At 37.8% G+C, this 19,328-nt stretch overlaps 1 protein-coding gene and 1 non-coding gene across 2 annotated transcripts; both read right to left on the bottom strand.

Moving 5' to 3' along the window:
* Positions 1–1,705: 1,705 nt before the first annotated feature.
* Positions 1,706–7,911, bottom strand: LOC128889062 (protein suppressor of forked). The gene is made up of 13 exons (XM_054146377.1): positions 7,741–7,911; positions 7,425–7,616; positions 7,225–7,257; positions 5,168–5,265; positions 4,925–5,078; positions 4,619–4,852; positions 4,154–4,537; positions 3,827–4,073; positions 3,691–3,760; positions 3,491–3,587; positions 3,148–3,406; positions 2,933–3,067; positions 1,706–2,825 (listed from the first exon to the last, which is right to left on the bottom strand). Exons 1-13 carry the CDS (start codon positions 7,762–7,764, stop codon positions 2,611–2,613), a joined length of 2,142 nt encoding a protein of 713 aa, XP_054002352.1. The 5' UTR covers positions 7,765–7,911; the 3' UTR covers positions 1,706–2,610.
* A 506-nt stretch (positions 7,912–8,417) lies between these two features.
* Trnan-guu (transfer RNA asparagine (anticodon GUU)) lies at positions 8,418–8,491 on the bottom strand. The gene has a single exon. It is a non-coding gene; the product is annotated as a tRNA-Asn (tRNA).
* Between the last annotated feature and the right edge of the window lie 10,837 nt (positions 8,492–19,328).

Consider the following 19,328-nt stretch of genomic DNA (forward strand, 5'->3'; position numbering starts at 1 on the left):
TATTAATTCTGAATTATTATTTTAAATTATTCGTATTTGTTCCCTCGATTAAATAGGGTTGAATTAGAAAATTACTTATATTCGTTTTTTATTTAGATGAAGCTACCAATTTTTGTTTTGTCTTGTCAATCTCTAAGAACTCGGGAGATCAACAGCTAAAGAGCGATTCTTCTCTTTATTTATTGCATACAATTTATTGCAAAGAATTTGCTATAATTTGAAAGATAAATTTGTTCTTGAAATAGGAATCGTTCCTTGCAATTTGTATGTGTTTCTGATCAAAGGAACAGAGACTCTTTCGTCTGAAAATTGTTTCTTCAGTATGCAAATTATTCTAGATAATGTCGATATCTCTGTACAAGGTGTACCTTGGTCATTGAGGAGGAATGTCGCTGGTTTAGCCAGTTTGAGAAGCGGACAAATGCTAGGCATCTTCGTCTAAGATAGATGAGTGTAGAACTATGCCACAATTACACACTAAACGTTTCAGGATTTATGCCCGTGTAATAGAGATTCCTCCGGACTGCCAGTGCTTCTACAGCGAACGTTTCGTATCGTTGTGGCGTTAGATTATGGAGGAATACCGGCAGTTACTCGTCATTTGTCTTCCTCAAAGGTGTATTACAACTAATCATACCTTGTCTACGTAATTCAATGTATCATTTTCCAGCTGAAATCGTTTACACGTGAGGAATATTTTTCGATTTAGTCTTTCACATTTCTAGACTCGAGACTGGTGTTTTTCAAAGTAGTGGGTGCTTTGTAATTTACAGAGAGCGTGTGAGAATATCTTTAAAAAAATTATTAAGTATTATTCACATGTCGAATGTATTTATACTGATTAGTTATTGTTACAATATTTATTTATAAAATTGCTAGTCATGAAAAATATGGATAACTAAAAATGTATATATTCCTATTAGTATACATTCAAAGTTTAACAGTTGTAGGAATTTATTTGTGGTATTATCCTCTCCGCGAAACAAATTAAATTTAAAGTTAATAAAATATATAGAAGTTTAGTTAGCCACATTTTTCTCCATTAAAAATGATCTATCATCCCGCTATTGGATTGTAAGATGCCCTACCTGAAGGGGGTTCTCTACCTTGGAAAACACTGCTCTGTATGTGTGATTACAATCCACGAGAAGATTCATACATCCACGCAGTCGTTCCAGTTTGTTTACTTAATACCTTCCTAGATAATCCCGCTCGTACCGTGTACCTACTGCGACTTAAACCGATTTCATTCTACGCATATAAATTAGAAATCAGTCGCATGTCGTGCACTGTGTTTCGGTGTAAATGGCTTTTTGCTCAGTGCTCGTGGATTCAGCGGACGAAAGTTACATCGACGTATGCAGATTTCAGGCGGCGTTAAAGTTTTCAAAACAATTCTAGCGACGGACAACTATTTTCACAGCTCGCAACCCAATGGGGCCGTTACCAGCCACTCGACTGGGGATGGCGATCAAAGTTTAATTGCACCCTTATCGAGCAGTTACACCTGCTAACAAACTCCGACTTGCATTGGACCAACTACGATGACGAACTATTTAACTTCACAAATGCCTCGAAACATTCGCATTGGCTCGCATACTACTTTTACGTTATTCGATGATTGGACTGCACGAATTGCTGAAAAAAATCGGGGACAATTGAAATTCGATTGAAAGAATCGTTACCATAGGATGCTCATCATTTATTGGTCCTGTACATCGAATTATACAGATCGACATAGATATACAACACGTTGGAAAAATGCATTGAGATGAAACAGTTTTCTGAAGTTATTTTCAGTATGTCTTTCACCGATAAGACGTTCGAATATTCCAAAAAATATTGATCGAAGGGTGCAACTGATTTAATTGGTTCCAAAGAAATATATATACATATTGCTAAAAAATATATAGAAATACTGAAATAAACAACAGAACGAGGAAAATATTTGTGATTCTCTGTGTGTGTGTGTAGATCGTTCTACGAACGAAAATAATAGATTGCGTTTATTAATATCGCGTACAAAATAATCAAAATAATACAATTCATATTATACAATTTAGTCACAATAATACATGATCATTCAAATTTGACAAAAGTGTGCCAAACCGTGATTCGTAAATATTTGCAGCAACAGGTTCGTAAGTCTAACCGGATACTTATACATTAGATATAACCGTCGTAAGCGGTGGTGTAAAAATTAAATTTCGATCTTATACTTACATTAATTTATAGTGTACAGCAATATCGGTAACGATGCAATTAAATTTATTTATTGAACATTCTCAATTTAATCCTTGTTTCGATTATGATTCGATATTTCGCGTGTGAATGATGAACACATCGTAACAAAGGTGAAACCAACAATGTAAAGATAGGATTTCTGAGTACATAGTACTCAAAATATCGTGCGCAGTGTCACATAAGGAATTTAGTAATCGCTTATATACGTAACGTACGTTTCTCAATAATAATAGGTTTGTTCCGTCGGAAAACGTCCTCCTTCCGGAACAAACGAAAAATGTAAAAATATATGTGATAACATGTATCAAGTTTCTCGAGAATACATGGAGATGATGGGTAGTTTCTGCAAATTATGTCATTTTGTGTTCACTTTACTCGTTTTTGTTGTCTTTGGCGGTATATGTCATTTGCGGGTGGTGGTGGTAAGTCTTCTTCTTCGCTGTCGTCGCCTCCTAGACGCGTTCTTCTACGTTTCGATCCGATACTCACTCCGTCATTGGTTTCATCGACAATCCAATGCACGGATTTCGCGAGGTCGAACAATTTTGTGTCGCATCCATTATCTGCTATCGGTAAAGGAGCTGGAAAGAGACATAACCTCTGTTGTGCCACATCTAACACAATCTCCGATCATTTTGTTAATTGTACACAGATTTAAAATAAATATGCGAAAGTAGAAAAATGTTACCATGGTCAGGTAATTGAATTCGATTAAAAACGTCCATGAGCAAGTCGACGGCCACGAATGGTCCTCTGAAGCAACCTGGTGGGGGGAGCATAGTACATAATTGTGCCGCCGCTGGTGGTAATGGGAAAGAACCGCCTGAAATAAAAGAGAACCAGTATATGACTGTAATTTATTTTACTTGATAGTAAATATAAAATACATTAATAGATACTCACCTGGTACTGGGTGCTCTCCCGGTAGTGGATTTACTTTCGGTTTATAAGGAATCATTTGTGATAAGTCGGGCCTCGGTAAAGATGCAATAGCTTCCTCTGGATCAGGAATTCGTGGCAACGCACCAGCTGTATTTCTAGTAACGCTAGATACTTCCATATACCCGATAGACCGTAACTCCATAGGAGTACATGGGTACAAGTCCAAAAATTTATATCTATCTACTAGCTGAGCAGTTTCCTTGCCTTCAAATTCTTTAATCTAAAGGATAGTAAAATACAAATAATATTATAACCTATACAAAAATTGTATAAACTATAAGTTCAATGTTTAATGTTATAATACCTTTTCTAATACAGCACTCCGTCGCTTTTCAACTTTAACAATACTGGCTAAATCTCCGATGTTAGATTCAAATTCTAAAAATCGATTCCAAATGTCACTGAAATAAAATTTTGTAATATTAAATGCAAGAACGAGTCTCCAGTTCATAAATATATCTTTATCAATAAGATCATAAATAAGTAAATATTTCGATTACATACACTGATTTTTCGGGTTCTAAACTACCCGAGGACAGAACTCTTTCAAACAAAACTCTTGTGTTATTATCCTCTGCAAAAGATAATAAAGTGTAGTGATAGAACAATACAAATTCGAAAGCATCAGTATATATCTTACCATTTAAATGTGACAAGTAATCAATATAACAAAGTATATAATCAGGGTTATCTCCGAATTTCTTCAAACCAAGTTCAAATATCCGGAATGCAATATTTTTATCCTTGGTACAGTAATATTCCATTAATGCAGCTGCCACGTATACGTGATGTTTACATCTTGGATCCTCCCTAGCTCTTTTAAAAACTGTTCTAGCAGATTTTATACCTTCTGCGCGTCTAGCAAATTTCATGTATTGTACGAATGCCTATAACAAAAAACATTATTTAGTGACATTAAAATCAGTAAAAAAATACAAAGCCAATATTATCAGAAAATAATACTAACTAAAGTAGGATCAATGTCGGGTATATCAAGGAACTTTTGATATATTTGATGAACTTTCTCGTATTTTACTCTTCCTTCTTCGAAATCTGCATGTGCAAAATATAGTAACATATTCTTTGATAACAATGTGCTTGTTGCCCTTTCAAACATGGTAGCGGCTTCATCGCTTAAATTTTTCGCAGCGTTCACGTCTCCCTTTTCCGTTAATATTTTCGAACTAAGTTCTAGAAAATGCGCAGCTTGATGCCATACTGCAGGATGGTGACCCAAGCATAGTAAACACTGTTCGATAGCAAACATCACTCTCCGCGCAACTAAAGAAGTATCTTCTGTTCTTAAGGGATTACTACGTTCCCACGCGATGTACTTTTTCCACAATTCAACCTATATTATACAAAAGTAGTAACTCTAGTATTGGCATATTTGTTTCTGTTGCATACTTACAATGATTCATAGAATACCTACCTGTTTAACTTCATCTGGGTGACCAGTTGGTGGAACACTAGGAGCACTTCGATTTAATCCTCTTGTTACAGCTTCCAATTCTTTAGCGACGCGTCTTGCGTTCATATAGTCTCTACTTCGCTCAATTGCCATTTTCTCTGCAATTATTGGATTAATATTTTGCTCAAATGCCATGTAATCTTTCCATAATTGTTCCATGTTTATCATAGGATTGACAACACCACGTTGATATACCTATAATTAAATGACATAAATACATGGCCAAATAAAGTTCACTGAAATATACTTCCGAACATATATCATTACCTTGCGAACGGCGCTAATTTTTTGATTCTCGGCATACGAGCCAACAGCCTCGACGCTTTTTAAGAACATGACATAGTCATTCCAAATACTGTAGGAATGTATATCCATTCCAATCTTATCCAATGCAAAATCATATGCTTGTGCCATTTTTTCCCTACGAGTATATGATTTTTTATTTACTTGTGTTGATGGATCCAAGTCCAACCAGTTACCACAAATTTCCTCAAAGATGTAAATACTTACTTATATGTTGCTAGACTGGCTTTTGTTTCTTTGACATAAGAAAGGTAAAGTTTCCACAACTCAATATTTAAGATTTTCATGAGGCACCTTTGGAAAAGCTGTCAGAGAAAAGAAGTACTTTAGAGGCAATGTAGGGAAACAATATAACGTCCACGTGAAGTCCATTCAAATGTGGTCACAAAAAAAACATATCTACTACCTTACTTACCCATACAGGCAAGTCTTTTTTAAACACATATTTAAACATCATCAATGATACCAATAAGAATCACATCAAAATTCAGGAAGTAAAAATTCAATAATTTATTAATGCAAATTTTTAATACAATCACTACTACAATATTGTATGTATATAATGGGAGAAATAATAATGCACCAATGCATCAATTGAGTATGGTTTATTGCATAAACATGTGGTTTAATAATTCAGAGAGGAACTTTTTAGACATGAGATTATAAAGGTAACATAAAATAAACCCCATAAAATGAAAAAGTTTATTTATTTTTTGCAGTTGGGGTTGATAACATAATTATGTTTGACCTATGTGGGATCGAGAAATGAATGATCCCAAAACATGACAAAAAAATTTAGACAGAACGAAGCAACACAAGGTGATAAAGTACTAAAGCTATCCTGTAAATGATTAGCTACGTATTCTATGTACAATAATTTTAAAAATATATGTTTATGTATTATCACCTTGTGCTACCTCTACATAGTTTCACAATATCTGAGAATATTTCTCAAATATTGTTCAAGGGGAAGGTATGTTATGTAATACTCAAAGTTTATTTGGAAGGCAAATATGTATACTATCAAAATTTTCTCTAGACTAGCATTTCTCAAATTGAGGTCTGTGAGTACTTAGAAGGGAAAAAGCACATTGTATCATGAAATAAGACAAATGGTTCCTGTAATATTTAATTTTTATTAAGAGAATTCTTCAATAGAGAACATTAAAAAATTAGCATTTCTTTATAAACGATTTGCTTAAACACCATTTCAAAACACATTTTTCTTGTAAACCACTGCTATCATATTTAATCTTTCAAGTTCTGTTAATGCAAACAAAAAGAATGGATATGCTTGTGCTTAGTATGAGTATTACCCCCATTTAATTTTTGAGAAGCACTATCGCGTATCTCATTAAATTTCAGTTCTTACGATTGTTCATATAATTCTGCTTTTACAAAATGTAATGAAAGGTAGTACATTTTTTTTCTCTTCCCTGGTTAAATAAGAAAGTGGAGCTTGAGAAACACTGCTCTAGACTATTATGTAAAGATCTGCATAAATATTGCCACTACTTTTGCATTGAATATTTATTTATAATTATTTTATTTTGTTTTATATGTAACAAAAGCTATACACATAATGAAATATGAATTTTATTGTCTGGCAAGTAAAATAATTCAAGCACAATGAAGAATGTGTTGCAGGAAGGAATATAAGGCTGTTTCATTCAGGAAGTTGTCTTCATAAGTTGATTTATGTTAATAATAAATCATTTTTTTAAATTTCTTGAACTACATATATTAGATCCATGTTATATTGTTTAAGAAATTATATTATTCAACGAAGAAAACAACCTCCCAAATATATCAACAGAGCAATCATTAATCAATGAAATATTTGCTTATGGTGAAGTATTGTTTTTATTCACCTTATATAATATGCAAAGTGCTTAGAATCACATTATATGATAATATTTTATCACAACAAATTAATAATAACCTGTCATTGTAACGTGTAAACCTATTAAACTAGAAAAACCAGAGTAGACTTTTTAATATATCAATGTTATGTTAAAAATTTTCCTACCATATATATAAAGGCTATTGGAAGTATAACCACTCTCCATTAAGTTATAAACATGCATATAAGTATAAGTCTCTACAAAAGGAACAATTCACCCAATAGTCTTCAGCTATTATCAATAATGGGAACTGTTTGTACCTCAAATGAACAACTTAAACAGTACATATGACTAGAAGTTTGGCAATGTATTAAGTGTATTCGTTAAATTTTGAAACTCAGACAACTAATGTTAACATACCTTTTCCACCTTTTCAAAGTTGCGCATTTTCATCTGAAACAGCCATAAAAATTACACAATAAACTTCCATTCTCCATTATTGTAAACATTCTTTCAAACTTTCAATGCGGTGGATTTCATTCATTAAAATGTTTTTTTGAACATTTTGTATTTGTACTATGGACAACAAATATGATTTAATCAATGGTGACAGAAGTTACCTCTTGTTCGATATAAATTTTCCAATAACGACCAGCCGAAGGAAACACAGAAACGAGCTTCTCAAACACTGGTCTTACTTCAGTGATAGGCCTGTTCTGTGCTTCACGGATAAGGATGCTCCATGCTTCCAAATCATAAGGCGAATCGTCTACCGTTTTTTGAGCACGTTGAAGTTTTTCGTTTCCCCAATCCTACAAGTATAAATGGACACGAATACAATTCAGAATAGAAGTACAGTACAGAATATATTGATACAAAAAAGTGAGGTTATATGTACATAATGCGAATTACCAACGCATTGTCCAATATACTTACGAATTCCGTTTTATCGTCTGTCATTTTGAAACAATTTAAACGTCACTAATATTCTACAAAAAAAAAAAACTACTACGTATCGAAGAGAAAAACGATAAAAGAAAAATCTTCATCAACCACTCACAATTGCCTTTAATCTTTGGTAAGCAGCACAGTCGAGAATTTCGATTCTGTTCGATACATCGTTCTCGCTGGGCGTTCGATATCCGGTTTACTTCAATTTGGATGCGTCACTTGTCAAGTTCAAATGGAGGGAGTACTTTAATCAAATATTTGTTTATTTGAAAATTGCTTAGAAGTGTGTAGTTTATATTTTTCTGTGAACAGAATAAGTGTAAAATGGTGCTCAATAAATAATTGAACTTAAGTAATAATACATATATTGCCAAAATTCGCGTATAATTTGAATAAATACAAACGTTGGATTTCATTCGAATTGGTAAGAAAAGTTTCTTAATTTAAATTAAATTTAAATAAAAGACTAAATGTCCACATATGTAGTCAAGGGCGCGAAGAGGTTAAATCGATGAACATTTTCATTTCTTTCGAATTCTTTAACTTAAGAAATTTTGTAAAGTATCTTCATTACATTCTTCAACAAAACAATTTTATCGCAAAATAATTGCAATTATTTCATGGATTAAAATAATTACAATTATTTATAAAGAAAAAATAAACGCCCCCGGGTGGGCTCGAACCACCAACCTTTCGGTTAACAGCCGAACGCGCTAGCCGATTGCGCCACGGAGGCTGATGACTATTGGTTTCAAATATTCAATGATACTATACAATACCAGTCATTTATCATTTCTAATAATACGGAATATTTATCGCTAGAACGCAAAATATAATCTAAGAAAATATCATTTTTGTAGTAATATTACATCCTTCCATCACATTATATATTTGATTGCGTGCATAGTATGCAACCGGTTCTTTCATCTCTGTAAAACAGAAAGTCTACGCAGGGCGTTCAATAATTTTAACGTATTATCAATTTATTTTTTAACATTTATTATGTGAAAGAAATTTAGGTCATTATGTAAAACTGTAATTATCAATTATTTACACATTTTTACTAAAGTGCCCCTAGCAATAGGCAACCCAATGTTCACACGTGTCGTAACCTCACGCCTGCGAAGTCGTAAATCCTTATTACACTTATTGTCACATTTGAAGTAATTATATCTTGAAAATTAAAACTGACGACAATCGTTTCTTTGTTTCAGATTTGTCAATAACCTTTCAACATACTTCAAGGTGATTGTAATTGTAAGTCGAATTGAGGAAGTAAGTAATTATTTTAAATCATACGTTGTTATATCTAATATATGTGTATTATACTTTACGATCAAAACATGATACATATTTGTATCTATTACTTGAAATTATAACTATTCTGAGTAATAATTTAGATTGGTTAAAGATGGGCATAAGAATCTTTTAATTTATTTTTATTTAGTTTATTCATCCGATGCTTAGTTTCAAAAATAAAAATTCAAAACTTTTAAAATATAAATCGCTCTAACGTGGCAGAATGTCATCGAAATTCTATCAGGCACTGTTTTCCCTAATAAAGAAGTTGCCTAAGAAAGGGTTACGTTCACCATACGTCAATTCCATTTCGTTTCAAATTCGATTCGAGCAATCGAAAGAGGACGTTTCGATTTTCGAGCATAAATAAGTATGAGAATCGAAAGTTACTACCGGCTCGAGTGTTGGTCACGATCGAGTCAAATCTACTGTGACGAGTTCGTCGATCAGCCTGGGGCAGAAATTCAGCATCGATCTCAGGTGAACACCTACCTTCTGGTACTGTTATGCCATAGAATCTTGAGTGGATGCTCTAGGGGTTCCCATCATTTTACGAACAATGTAATAAAACGTCGGTTGTATCGGTGAAATAACTGAACTTTATTCACAATTCTCGCTGTAAATTTGGCATGGAACGACCGTAAATAATCCTAAATAATGTTACGTTGTAAGGAATTATGCTGTGCATTTCTTTTCGAATACTCTGAGTATCTTTGTGTTCAGAATCCTCATTATAATATCGTCTTATCTTTGAAAGAAGAGAAAAATAATGAATTAAAACAAATATTAGGCCATCCCATAAGTTCGTACCGCAGACTATGTCAATATTTAATGAAAAAAAACATTAGAAATTTTTCAGTGACGGTGTAATGACTACGTCAGAAAAGTGGAGAAATATTATAAAACGAACGAGATTACCTTTTCACCTATTAATTTGAATAGCAGAAGAGTAATTAAGTTTTTATAAGATTATACTCTTCACAATTTTCTCTTCTAAACACGAATTACGAAGCTAGTAGTAATAAATCTCGCAACACTATGCTATCATCCAAGAAAAAACGTACTGAGTTTTAAACAAGATTTGCATTAGTATAAAAAGAAAATCTCGCATGCGTTGAACGTGAGAACGATGACGCGGCGTTCGGTTTTTCGTCACGCTCGATCTTCCGCGGAGATTCATTATACACAGAGTTCCAAAGTCGGAGCAGATCGATTAACACATCAATTTGCATTTAAGCGTAACTAACTTAATGCAGGGGCGCAAATGCATACATGCAAAGTAAGCTGTGCCTTACAAATGATTGCTTCGACTGACGACCATTTGTTATTCGCGTCCCGAACAAATTTCTATTTTGCATAATGACTAGACTCTCGTTCCCCAGCCGTTCTCGCTACTCGTCGTTTCCAAACTGACGATTTTCTCATTTTTCTTTCAAACTGGAAAGCCACTAGGGAAATATTTCACAGCTCGATGAAGCTTATAAAACGAACGATTTCATCTTATAATCATTTTATTTGCTACATATTTCACAGCAAAGTGTGGCGTTCGTTATTTTAGAAATTTCATGAGTTCTCGAGGCGAAATTCACGTGGCTGGGGTCAAATTGACGGAAAATGTTTAACTTTAAATTAAGACAGTGACTGGCCAAAGCAACGAGGTGTCGATAATGAATCTCAGCGTTAATTAGCCCCCGAAGGTGAGGCGATAGGTAGCCGGTCGTGGCATACCGATATCTTCTTCTCAGTCTGGCGCACACATCGCAAAGTAAAGGCTAACTGAAACGTCACGCCACTTGTTACTCGTTAGTGTGCACGATGCCATCTTTACTGCCGGCCACTCGGTCGAGTTACTCTTACGGCAGCCTCGTCGATACCGCAGCAGGGTCCTGTAATTAACAATGTTCTCCGCCTTTATCCGTCCTTGGCCAGGACGAGCTTCTTAGACAGATTTCGCCGAAGATGTGACTTATCGTCCACCTCGATGGCTGCCCAGGTCATTTTATATCGGGGACACGTATGTATCCTCGATGAGCTTACCTAGGTGCGAAATAGACCTAATGGACATCTTGGATGGAAACTAGGGTGAATAATTTTTAAAAGAGGCGAAGCAAAAGAGACAAATTTATCATTCGATAGTTTAAGTAGTGACGAGAACAAGAGATAGTGTCTATTGCATCTAGGTTAACTCTTGTGTTGATAACTGGGCAAAGAGATAGCCACATCCTGTATTTTTAAACAATTTACACGGTAACATATTCAATGGATAATTAAATATCGAGTTTTGTTTGGTTATACGATGACTTTTGCTGGAACAAAAGTTGCGATCATTCTCCAATTATAGCATCCCTGCAACCTTATCTCGATCCACTGAGTTTGTTTGATGTACGATGGGGTAGCTGGTGACATTTCCAGGGAGAGTCGCTGTTACAAGAATCGTAGGATTCTCGGCCGGATGACCGGCTGAAATTAGAGAAATTGTCTCTCAGAGGAATCCCGTAACGTTGGGTCTGGCATCAGGTGGAGTTAGTTCGTCCAGCTGGTCAGGGACCGTGGTCCAATCTGGTAGGTATCTTTCGAGCGTCGACAGAGAGTGCTTCCATTACGCTGGGCGGTGGTCCCTCGTTATATCCGGGACAGGCAAGTCTGTGGCTACTCATCTGATAGTCCGAGGATTTATGGCGGCCCTGATGGTTCATTTAGCGCTGACATGGCCGGACAGGGGCGGGTCGAGACGCTTTCGCGTACGTGTGTGCGTGCGTTAACGCGACAATACGGAAATATCTTGTTAAAAACGGTTTGAGTGGCGCTATAGATTGGCTGATTTAACTGCATACGCATCGCGCGTCAAGTGCATCAATTGGGAAATAAGCCTAAACTGCGCCTCGAAAAACCGTTATTAAACAGTTGCCGTTCGTTAATCGAACGGGGGACACTCTCGTTTTCAACGAGTGAAATTTTAACTAGGACCTCGATCACGGTTGTCTCTCGAATATCGCGATAGTGTGACAGGGACCTCTTGTTATTCTCGCCTCGTCAACACGAGGCGCGTAACGAGTCCCGGCTCGAATATTTCGAAAGAAATAGAAATAGGTGTGCAAATTAATCCTTTCAGACTTGAATTATTTTTTTCTCGTACTGGTGTAATTTAATTTTTAGGGTTAACTTGGACTAAAATTAGTATGGAAAAAATGAGTTGCTTAATTTCCACGTTTTTCATGACGGACTTCGTTTCGGTTGGCATATTAGTTCGATGTTCTTCTTAAAAATCAAATGAAGGAAGTTAGTGCTATTGTCATTACGCGAAATGCATAAGGTATCACCGTTACTTTTGAATAACGCGAATAATCGTTACCAGTTCAGCACTGAATCACCAAGTAGTCTTGAAATAACCATATAAGGATCATCCTTATGAAACAAGGAAGCGTCAAATCCGTCATTTGTAAAACACATGGAAACGACACGGTTACTCTGCAACCTTGGTATCCTCTATCGTGCACCGAGTAACTGGTTAAGGTAAAGCTAATAATCGCAGACACGACTCGCGTGTACCTTTCTACAGCCGTGCCAGTGAACTGATTTCCGAGAGCTGCATCATTGTGCAACTGAATTCGTTCGGTGCAACCTTGGCTACCGTAAAACACGCCTCGAGTTGCTCCGTCATTCTCGATGTTCCTCGAACGTAGGATACAGTCGGAGAAGGGCAAAATTCTTTTCTGGATAAATATCTCGAATAACGTCTAAAAGATAAACACTTGCTCACTTGTCATTCGTTAAATCGGAGGATAGGAATCTCCGTAACAGTTCAGTTTATAGAATAAATTCTAGCTAAGTTATATTTTAAATAGTTTATATGATGCCAACAAAAAGTTACCAGTTTTTTTAGTTACCGGAGCTGTCTCCTTATCGCACCACGAAAAAGAGGAATTTTTTAAATCCGTGATTACGTTCTAGCCTGAAAACTATAAAAAAATTGAGCTGCCTTCTTGTTCCAGCACATCCCTCAATTGCAGAGTAGAATATTCCTCAATGACAGTTCGATCAAATAAACCTCACGAATGAATTCCTAAACGTTCCTTTCATTCGTAGCCAGTTATTCGAATCAATTTTTAATTCCATCTCTCCCAACGTAACTCATCATCTGTTGGACCACGAGATAAATATAAATCCAGCGCAATCATTGCACTCGCATCCGACAACGACGGACCGATGGAAAAGTACGAACGTTTCCGCTTAGGTTCCCTTTCGTCGTTCGCCTAACGGGGAACTGCGAAATGCGTAAAGAACATTTTATAGCGGTGAGTTTCTTGCATGCGCGTACGTATGCAACTCGCGTTACACCGCCGCCGTGGGAAACGTGACACGGGCTCGCTCCTAAACCTGAAAAGCCGTTTCGAGATCGCGGACAGAGGACTCTGGCAGCCGTAGGTACTCGGCACGATTGATACACGGGGAGGAAAAAAATGAGGAACCTTCGATAGCCGCGCGCAATAAATTACTCATTTGCTTGTCATCAAACACGGCCGGACGTCATCGAAACGTCGCGCGCTGTCCTTTATGAAGAAATCGGCGATGCCGACGGGCGCTCGAGGAACTCGTCGAGTGCCTTTTCGATGTTTCAACTACGGGCTTCTCGAAGGGAACCATTTCCACGGTATTACCAGAAGAACGATGGTCGTCGTTCCTTGATAAGGGAGTATTCTCGATGTTGTACCGCTCATGATAATTTATCTCGTACGATTCCTGTTTGGTATCAATTTCTATGAAAGGATTACTCAAATTAATAGTGACAATTGTAGATTTATATTTAGAACGTTCATTGTTAGATATTGGATCATTTAGCATCTTCAATATTTAATATATGTGTCTTACAGTATACTTTTTCCTTGTTAATATTGTTGCAAACAATTATTGACAGAATTGAGTAAAACGAATGTCACCGACCCAGGCAATTCAAACACTGGAAGAACGATATTTCATATGCACCAAGCTAATATTTTTAAAACAGTGCTCTCGACAAAAATATTCAATCATCGAATTGAATAAAATCATTGGCTGACGTTTACGTTCGAGCTACGTTAATCGAACAAATTTCTCAACGTGCCGTTCATTTTATAGAGTGTCGACGATCAGCTATTACTTTTAACAGACTCGGTCGACGAACGTTTGACTCCAGTAAATAACAGTGTCTCGTTTTCATTGGTGGATTCAACTCTGTTGTCGCTTCTTGCAGCACCATTCGCTCGTAGCCGTCGTCAAATGATCAGCTTCCTCGTAAAGATCCCACGATATGACATGTGTTATGGCCATAGCGAGGGCTTTCTGCGTGGCAGTTTTGTAGAAATGCAGGCGCGCGTGTCCGCTTATGTCCACCAGCATCGTCCAGGAACTCTTGTTTTGCAAAGTCGCCTCGTTACCCGCGAATTGCGAGTCTGGTGTCGTTGCATCAACCGCAAGCGTACCTAATAAAATTCGTACGGTGATCTTTTACCAGGCGAAAATCTACTTATTTGTTAGAGAAAAAAAAGAAATATATCAAATTATAAAGTACCCTTAATTTTCGGTTTAAAATACTGTACTGTCTCTTCAATCGCGACGAACGCCAGGTCTATTTACGAGCCGCAGACGTTTTCGTAATTCACTTTCTAATGCGCAGCTAAAATTATATCGTCACTTTTACCACGGTAACGGGTCCCTGGCTTACTGTGTAGTATCCAATCCCTTATACGTTCGCAATCAAATGGGCTCGCCACGAATGCGCACGTGAGGCATGATTTATAACCGCTCGCAATGCCGCAAAAAGATGCTCCGTTTCGTTCGCACATCGCTGAAGCGATGTTAGACCAAGTGGAAGACGTAGAAGATATTGTACTTGTATCATGCACCCTTTTTCGTCTTGACGGTCTGGCAATCGGATCAGCTCGACTTGGAAATCTTTGTTTCGTCATTTTTCGAAGATTTCTCGCGAGAGGTGCTCCTCTTGGAACGCGTTGCAAAACGTATGCCTGTTGCTTCGAGCATTTTAATTTGTAATAGCAAGACTACACCTTAGATAAGATTACCTTAGACTTCGATGCATAGTTGCAAATTAGCATTCGCAGATGGTGTTTACAAGATAGAAAGAGTTATTTTTGATATTTACTACAATTATTCGCACTACTTTACCCTGAATATGAAAAGTCAGAGAAGTAAGTGTTCAATAATTCGGAAATTTCTTTTATTCCTCAGCCTTGTCTGGTTATTATCATAGTTGAAGCACCAGAGGCTTCGTTCACCTAATCACCAATTTTAATCAAATTCCACTAGAATATACAACACTGTACATTTTGGAAGATCAACAGAGATATTTATAAATCTTGCAAATATAGTTACATTTCAATCCTCGCATAGTCCACGATTACAATAAACCTCAATTCAAGTCTCGTTCTATTAAACGCGTAACTCAGTTTCAGTGCGACTCTATTATATTAATTTATAATAGAGATAGCGTATTCGCGCCACACGCATGAACGCATATATGCAACATGGACAAATTTACAACTCCGTTTCTCCAACGACACGGTGAACAATGTCTAATCACAAGGCGATAAACAAATTTGTGGCTCATGAATGAAACGGGTCTACGGGCCACGAATTGTGCCGCGCGTACAAACGTATCCACGGCTCGCACCTACTAATGATGACAAATCTATATCCATGCTAGCTAGTCGGCGCAATTAATAACGAACGCGGACACACCGAGCCATTCGTTACATTCAACTGTACGCAAGCGAATATTTCAGTGCAACGATAATCACGCGCCGTCTCTGTACCCTTATTCGCGTCTCTTAGGCGTCGCACGCGAAGCGATGCGAAAAATTTGCGGAGGCTGACAAATCACGTGTGTTTCGGTTCACGCGATAGGGGACATCCAAACACATTTGTTCGAATCGTTCTGGTCGCTTATCGGGCTTCTGTATAGCTGATTGCGGTTGTTTCATTGCTGGCGATGTGTTATCACTACTGAACTGTGGATTTTAGCCATTCGTGGTAAAATGTAGGCTGAATTTATACAAGGTAGAATGTTAATATTATTACGTTCATTTTTATTGGAAATTGGTGTTGAGGCCATGTTCGAAATAGACACTTTATTCATCGATCGACGTCTGAAATTAATTTGTTCTATTAAATTTCACATGACAATGTAAATCTGATAACGAGATTGTTATTATCAATGCTAAAACATTTCAGCGGAATCAGAAATGCGTACAAGTCAAAACGCGTTAGCAAGTTGTTGACACTGTTCTTCTGTGTAGCTTGAATTTTATTTTTCTTTTATAATTGTGTGCCTTGAAGAGTTAATAATCTACAGTATCAGGCAGCTCCACTAGATTTGATTCTATACCGAAGAAATAGCAGTCGAAACTTCAACCTTGTCTCAATTAATATCTCATAGATCCAAAAAATAGCGTTACTTTTTAGTACAAAAATTTGTATTACAATCAAATCATGGACAATGAGGGCATACGAATTCCACAACTATCAAGCAATTCAAAGGGACATCCTGTCATAGAGACAGCGTAAAACCATTGAAAAGGAGAATAATAAAAAAAGCTAGTCATTCGAAGCATGCGTCACAATTTGATTGAGTAGCGAAAGGGTTAACGCGACGCAGGAGTTATCAATTTATCGCGTACGGTACGTGCAACCAGAGCGGAGTATCGTTCCGCTCGTATCGGTGTCGCTAATTGCAACTAAGCGACCGACCCTGTACCCAATAACTCTTCCCTTTCTTTTCTTCCGTCCGTCGGCGGTCCAATTACCAGCGCAACGGTAATCAACGTTCCGTAGCATCCGCCACCCATCGATACCCTGTAATTTCTGTTTCTATATTTAATTACCGACACGTCCTATCGTATACCTGGACGATCTCCGCGATACATTTCACTCAGGATCGCGAAAGTCTTACCCTCGCGTCCCTCTTTCTCGCTGTTCACCGCGCTGGCTCGCGCACGCGCTGGGCAATTTGTAGCCGTTTTGCTGATAGCCAACGGACGGTTAATAGAAATACTGGTACAACGTTAGGAAGTTATACCGTCATTAGCGTCGTGGAAATATACCACGGGCTGGCAGGGTTCGGCGGAAATCGCGGTGGCGAGGCGAGCGCGTTAAGCACGTTCGTGCCTCGTAGGGCCCGGGACGCGATGGGAATGTCACGTGGCCGTCAACAGGGCCCCCGTATTGGAAAATGGACGACGTGGGTATATACGCGAGCCGTTCGTAAATTCAATTATAGGAGAACCCGATCCCATTAGAAGCCGGCGAGCAGTAAAAAGCGCCGAGAGCCGTGCACGGAGAACGCGCGCGCTGGCCGATTCAGGGATGCGTGCCGCAACCATCGATTCCTTCTCACCGCGGCTCCCTCGACGGCATGCAGATATCGTTCTTTCGAAACCAGCCGTGCCAATGCGTTTTCCACGGGGTCTCGTTATTGTTCCCGCGGGTCCCTTCACTGTTTTCAATGGATCCTGCAAGACCGATACTCGCGATAGATTCTGCGAGGTTAAAACTTTGTTTAGAGACGATTGCAAACTACATATGGAATCGAATGTAGTGGAGATGGTGGATGTCGATGGGAGGTTAGTATACACAGGTGCTTATTGCGAATTTGGTTTAATAATTACACTACGACGGTATGCGTTTTATGGTATGTCTGCCTGTTTGTCTTTGTTTACCATATTTCCATCTGAAACGCCATTATCTGAATCTTCGACTTACAGTTCCGTTTTCTTTTTTCTTAGCCTCTTCACGCCCTCGGCCACACATGTGGACCTTTACTTTTCTATAATTGTAATTACTGTCGATAATAAAAAATATAAAAATTTGATAGTAACAAAAAAGAATCATCACTAAAGAAATTAAACACAGTCTGGATCCTGTACAATTGGGTCAAGTCCAATGGATATACGTTCACCGCGCATGTCGTCTTTATCTGAAATTACAATGCGATTCGATCATTATTTTCTTTCTTCGTTTACTTTGAAACATTGCCCCGACATGCCTCCCAGCTTTTTACGGTGTTTAATACTCGCCACCCTCTAATTTCGACGGTTCTTTGCGAGCATCAGTAGTCTATTTATCGGTAGTCTATTTATTCATTGGTTGTTACGCGTTTCTTGTTACCTCGTTAAATGCATCGTGCTCCAGTTTCTTCTATCGATAAATAGCATCAATCGGAAGACGCGTGGCCGCGATGCGAATGGCACGCCACGGCAAGTACGAGTTTCTTATCGCCGCTGCCATAAGCGACTCTGTTCCACGGACCTTTTTGTCAACATTGGCCGAGAACTTGACGCAAGTAGCAGCGTTTACTTAATTCAAAATGAACCTTGTAATGCACATACATACATACGTAAGTAAGCAGACATGGAAACGCACAAAGAACGCGCATTGCTCGAGTGGGTCACGAAAGTATTCCAACGTTTTTGAAATATTAGCCCTTAACCCTCTGTGGACTCGTGGAACTTTCAGGTCACGTGCTAATATACCGACATTTTACCAAATAATTTTAGTTTTTCCACAAGATGTCTTCTATGTCTCAATTATATGATGTCTCCGATATCCAGTCACGTGTCACATGTCACAATATTGATGGCAGTTGACAGCACGCTCAATTTGAAATATTAAATTAAACGCCTTGCACGTTGCCCGCAAGAAAAAAAATCAATGGACTTGGCTTGTGAATTCTTGGGTCTTTAAAGATGATAACGGTGCATAAAAAGATACAAATGAAAGAAAAAAAAATTGTAAAATTGCTTCAGTATTCGACACTGTCGACGCAAACGGACTAATTATGAAATATGACATTTCTCGATCGCGCAAGAAAGAAGGGAACGTAGAAAGAACGACGGGTTAATGACGAGAATTAATTATATGACGTGGAACGTTTCGATCGACACGCTTTCATTTACAAGTACGGAGTTCGGAACGGCGAGGCATCAACATGAAAGGACGTCATGTCGTCGTTGATATCCACAATTGCACCGACTCGGGGAGAATTCCGGCGGGGACTGGAATCAACGCAACGGCGGTATTCCGCTTAAGTTATGGCCTCGGTTATAGCCGCCGTTCGGACTACAAATTCTCGTGAAGGTATACGGTAGGATTTGTACTTACCTAGTACGGAGACTACCTACAACTTAGTAGAATACCAGTGTGCAGAAATCTTGTTGCCAGACGGGACAAATACGCGGCTACGGCAGAGATATTGCGTCTCGGGGTGCTACACTCTGGAAAAT

Source organism: Hylaeus anthracinus, unplaced genomic scaffold, assembly GCF_026225885.1.
Source record: "Hylaeus anthracinus isolate JK02 unplaced genomic scaffold, UHH_iyHylAnth1.0_haploid 11994, whole genome shotgun sequence".
In the NCBI taxonomy this organism is placed as follows: domain Eukaryota; kingdom Metazoa; phylum Arthropoda; class Insecta; order Hymenoptera; family Colletidae; genus Hylaeus; species Hylaeus anthracinus.

What these genes read in the sequence shown, in the direction of transcription:
- LOC128889062 (XM_054146377.1), bottom strand. Translation starts at nt 7,764, where the DNA reads ATGACAGACGATAAAACGGAATTC. An exon ending in AAATTTATATCGAACAAGAG is followed by an intron (nt 7,258 to 7,424) that starts GTAACTTCTGTC and finishes TGGCTGTTTCAG; the next exon opens with ATGAAAATGCGCAACTTTGA. An exon ending in TTACTTGTCACATTTAAATG is followed by an intron (nt 3,761 to 3,826) that starts GTAAGATATATA and finishes TATCTTTTGCAG; the next exon opens with AGGATAATAACACAAGAGTT.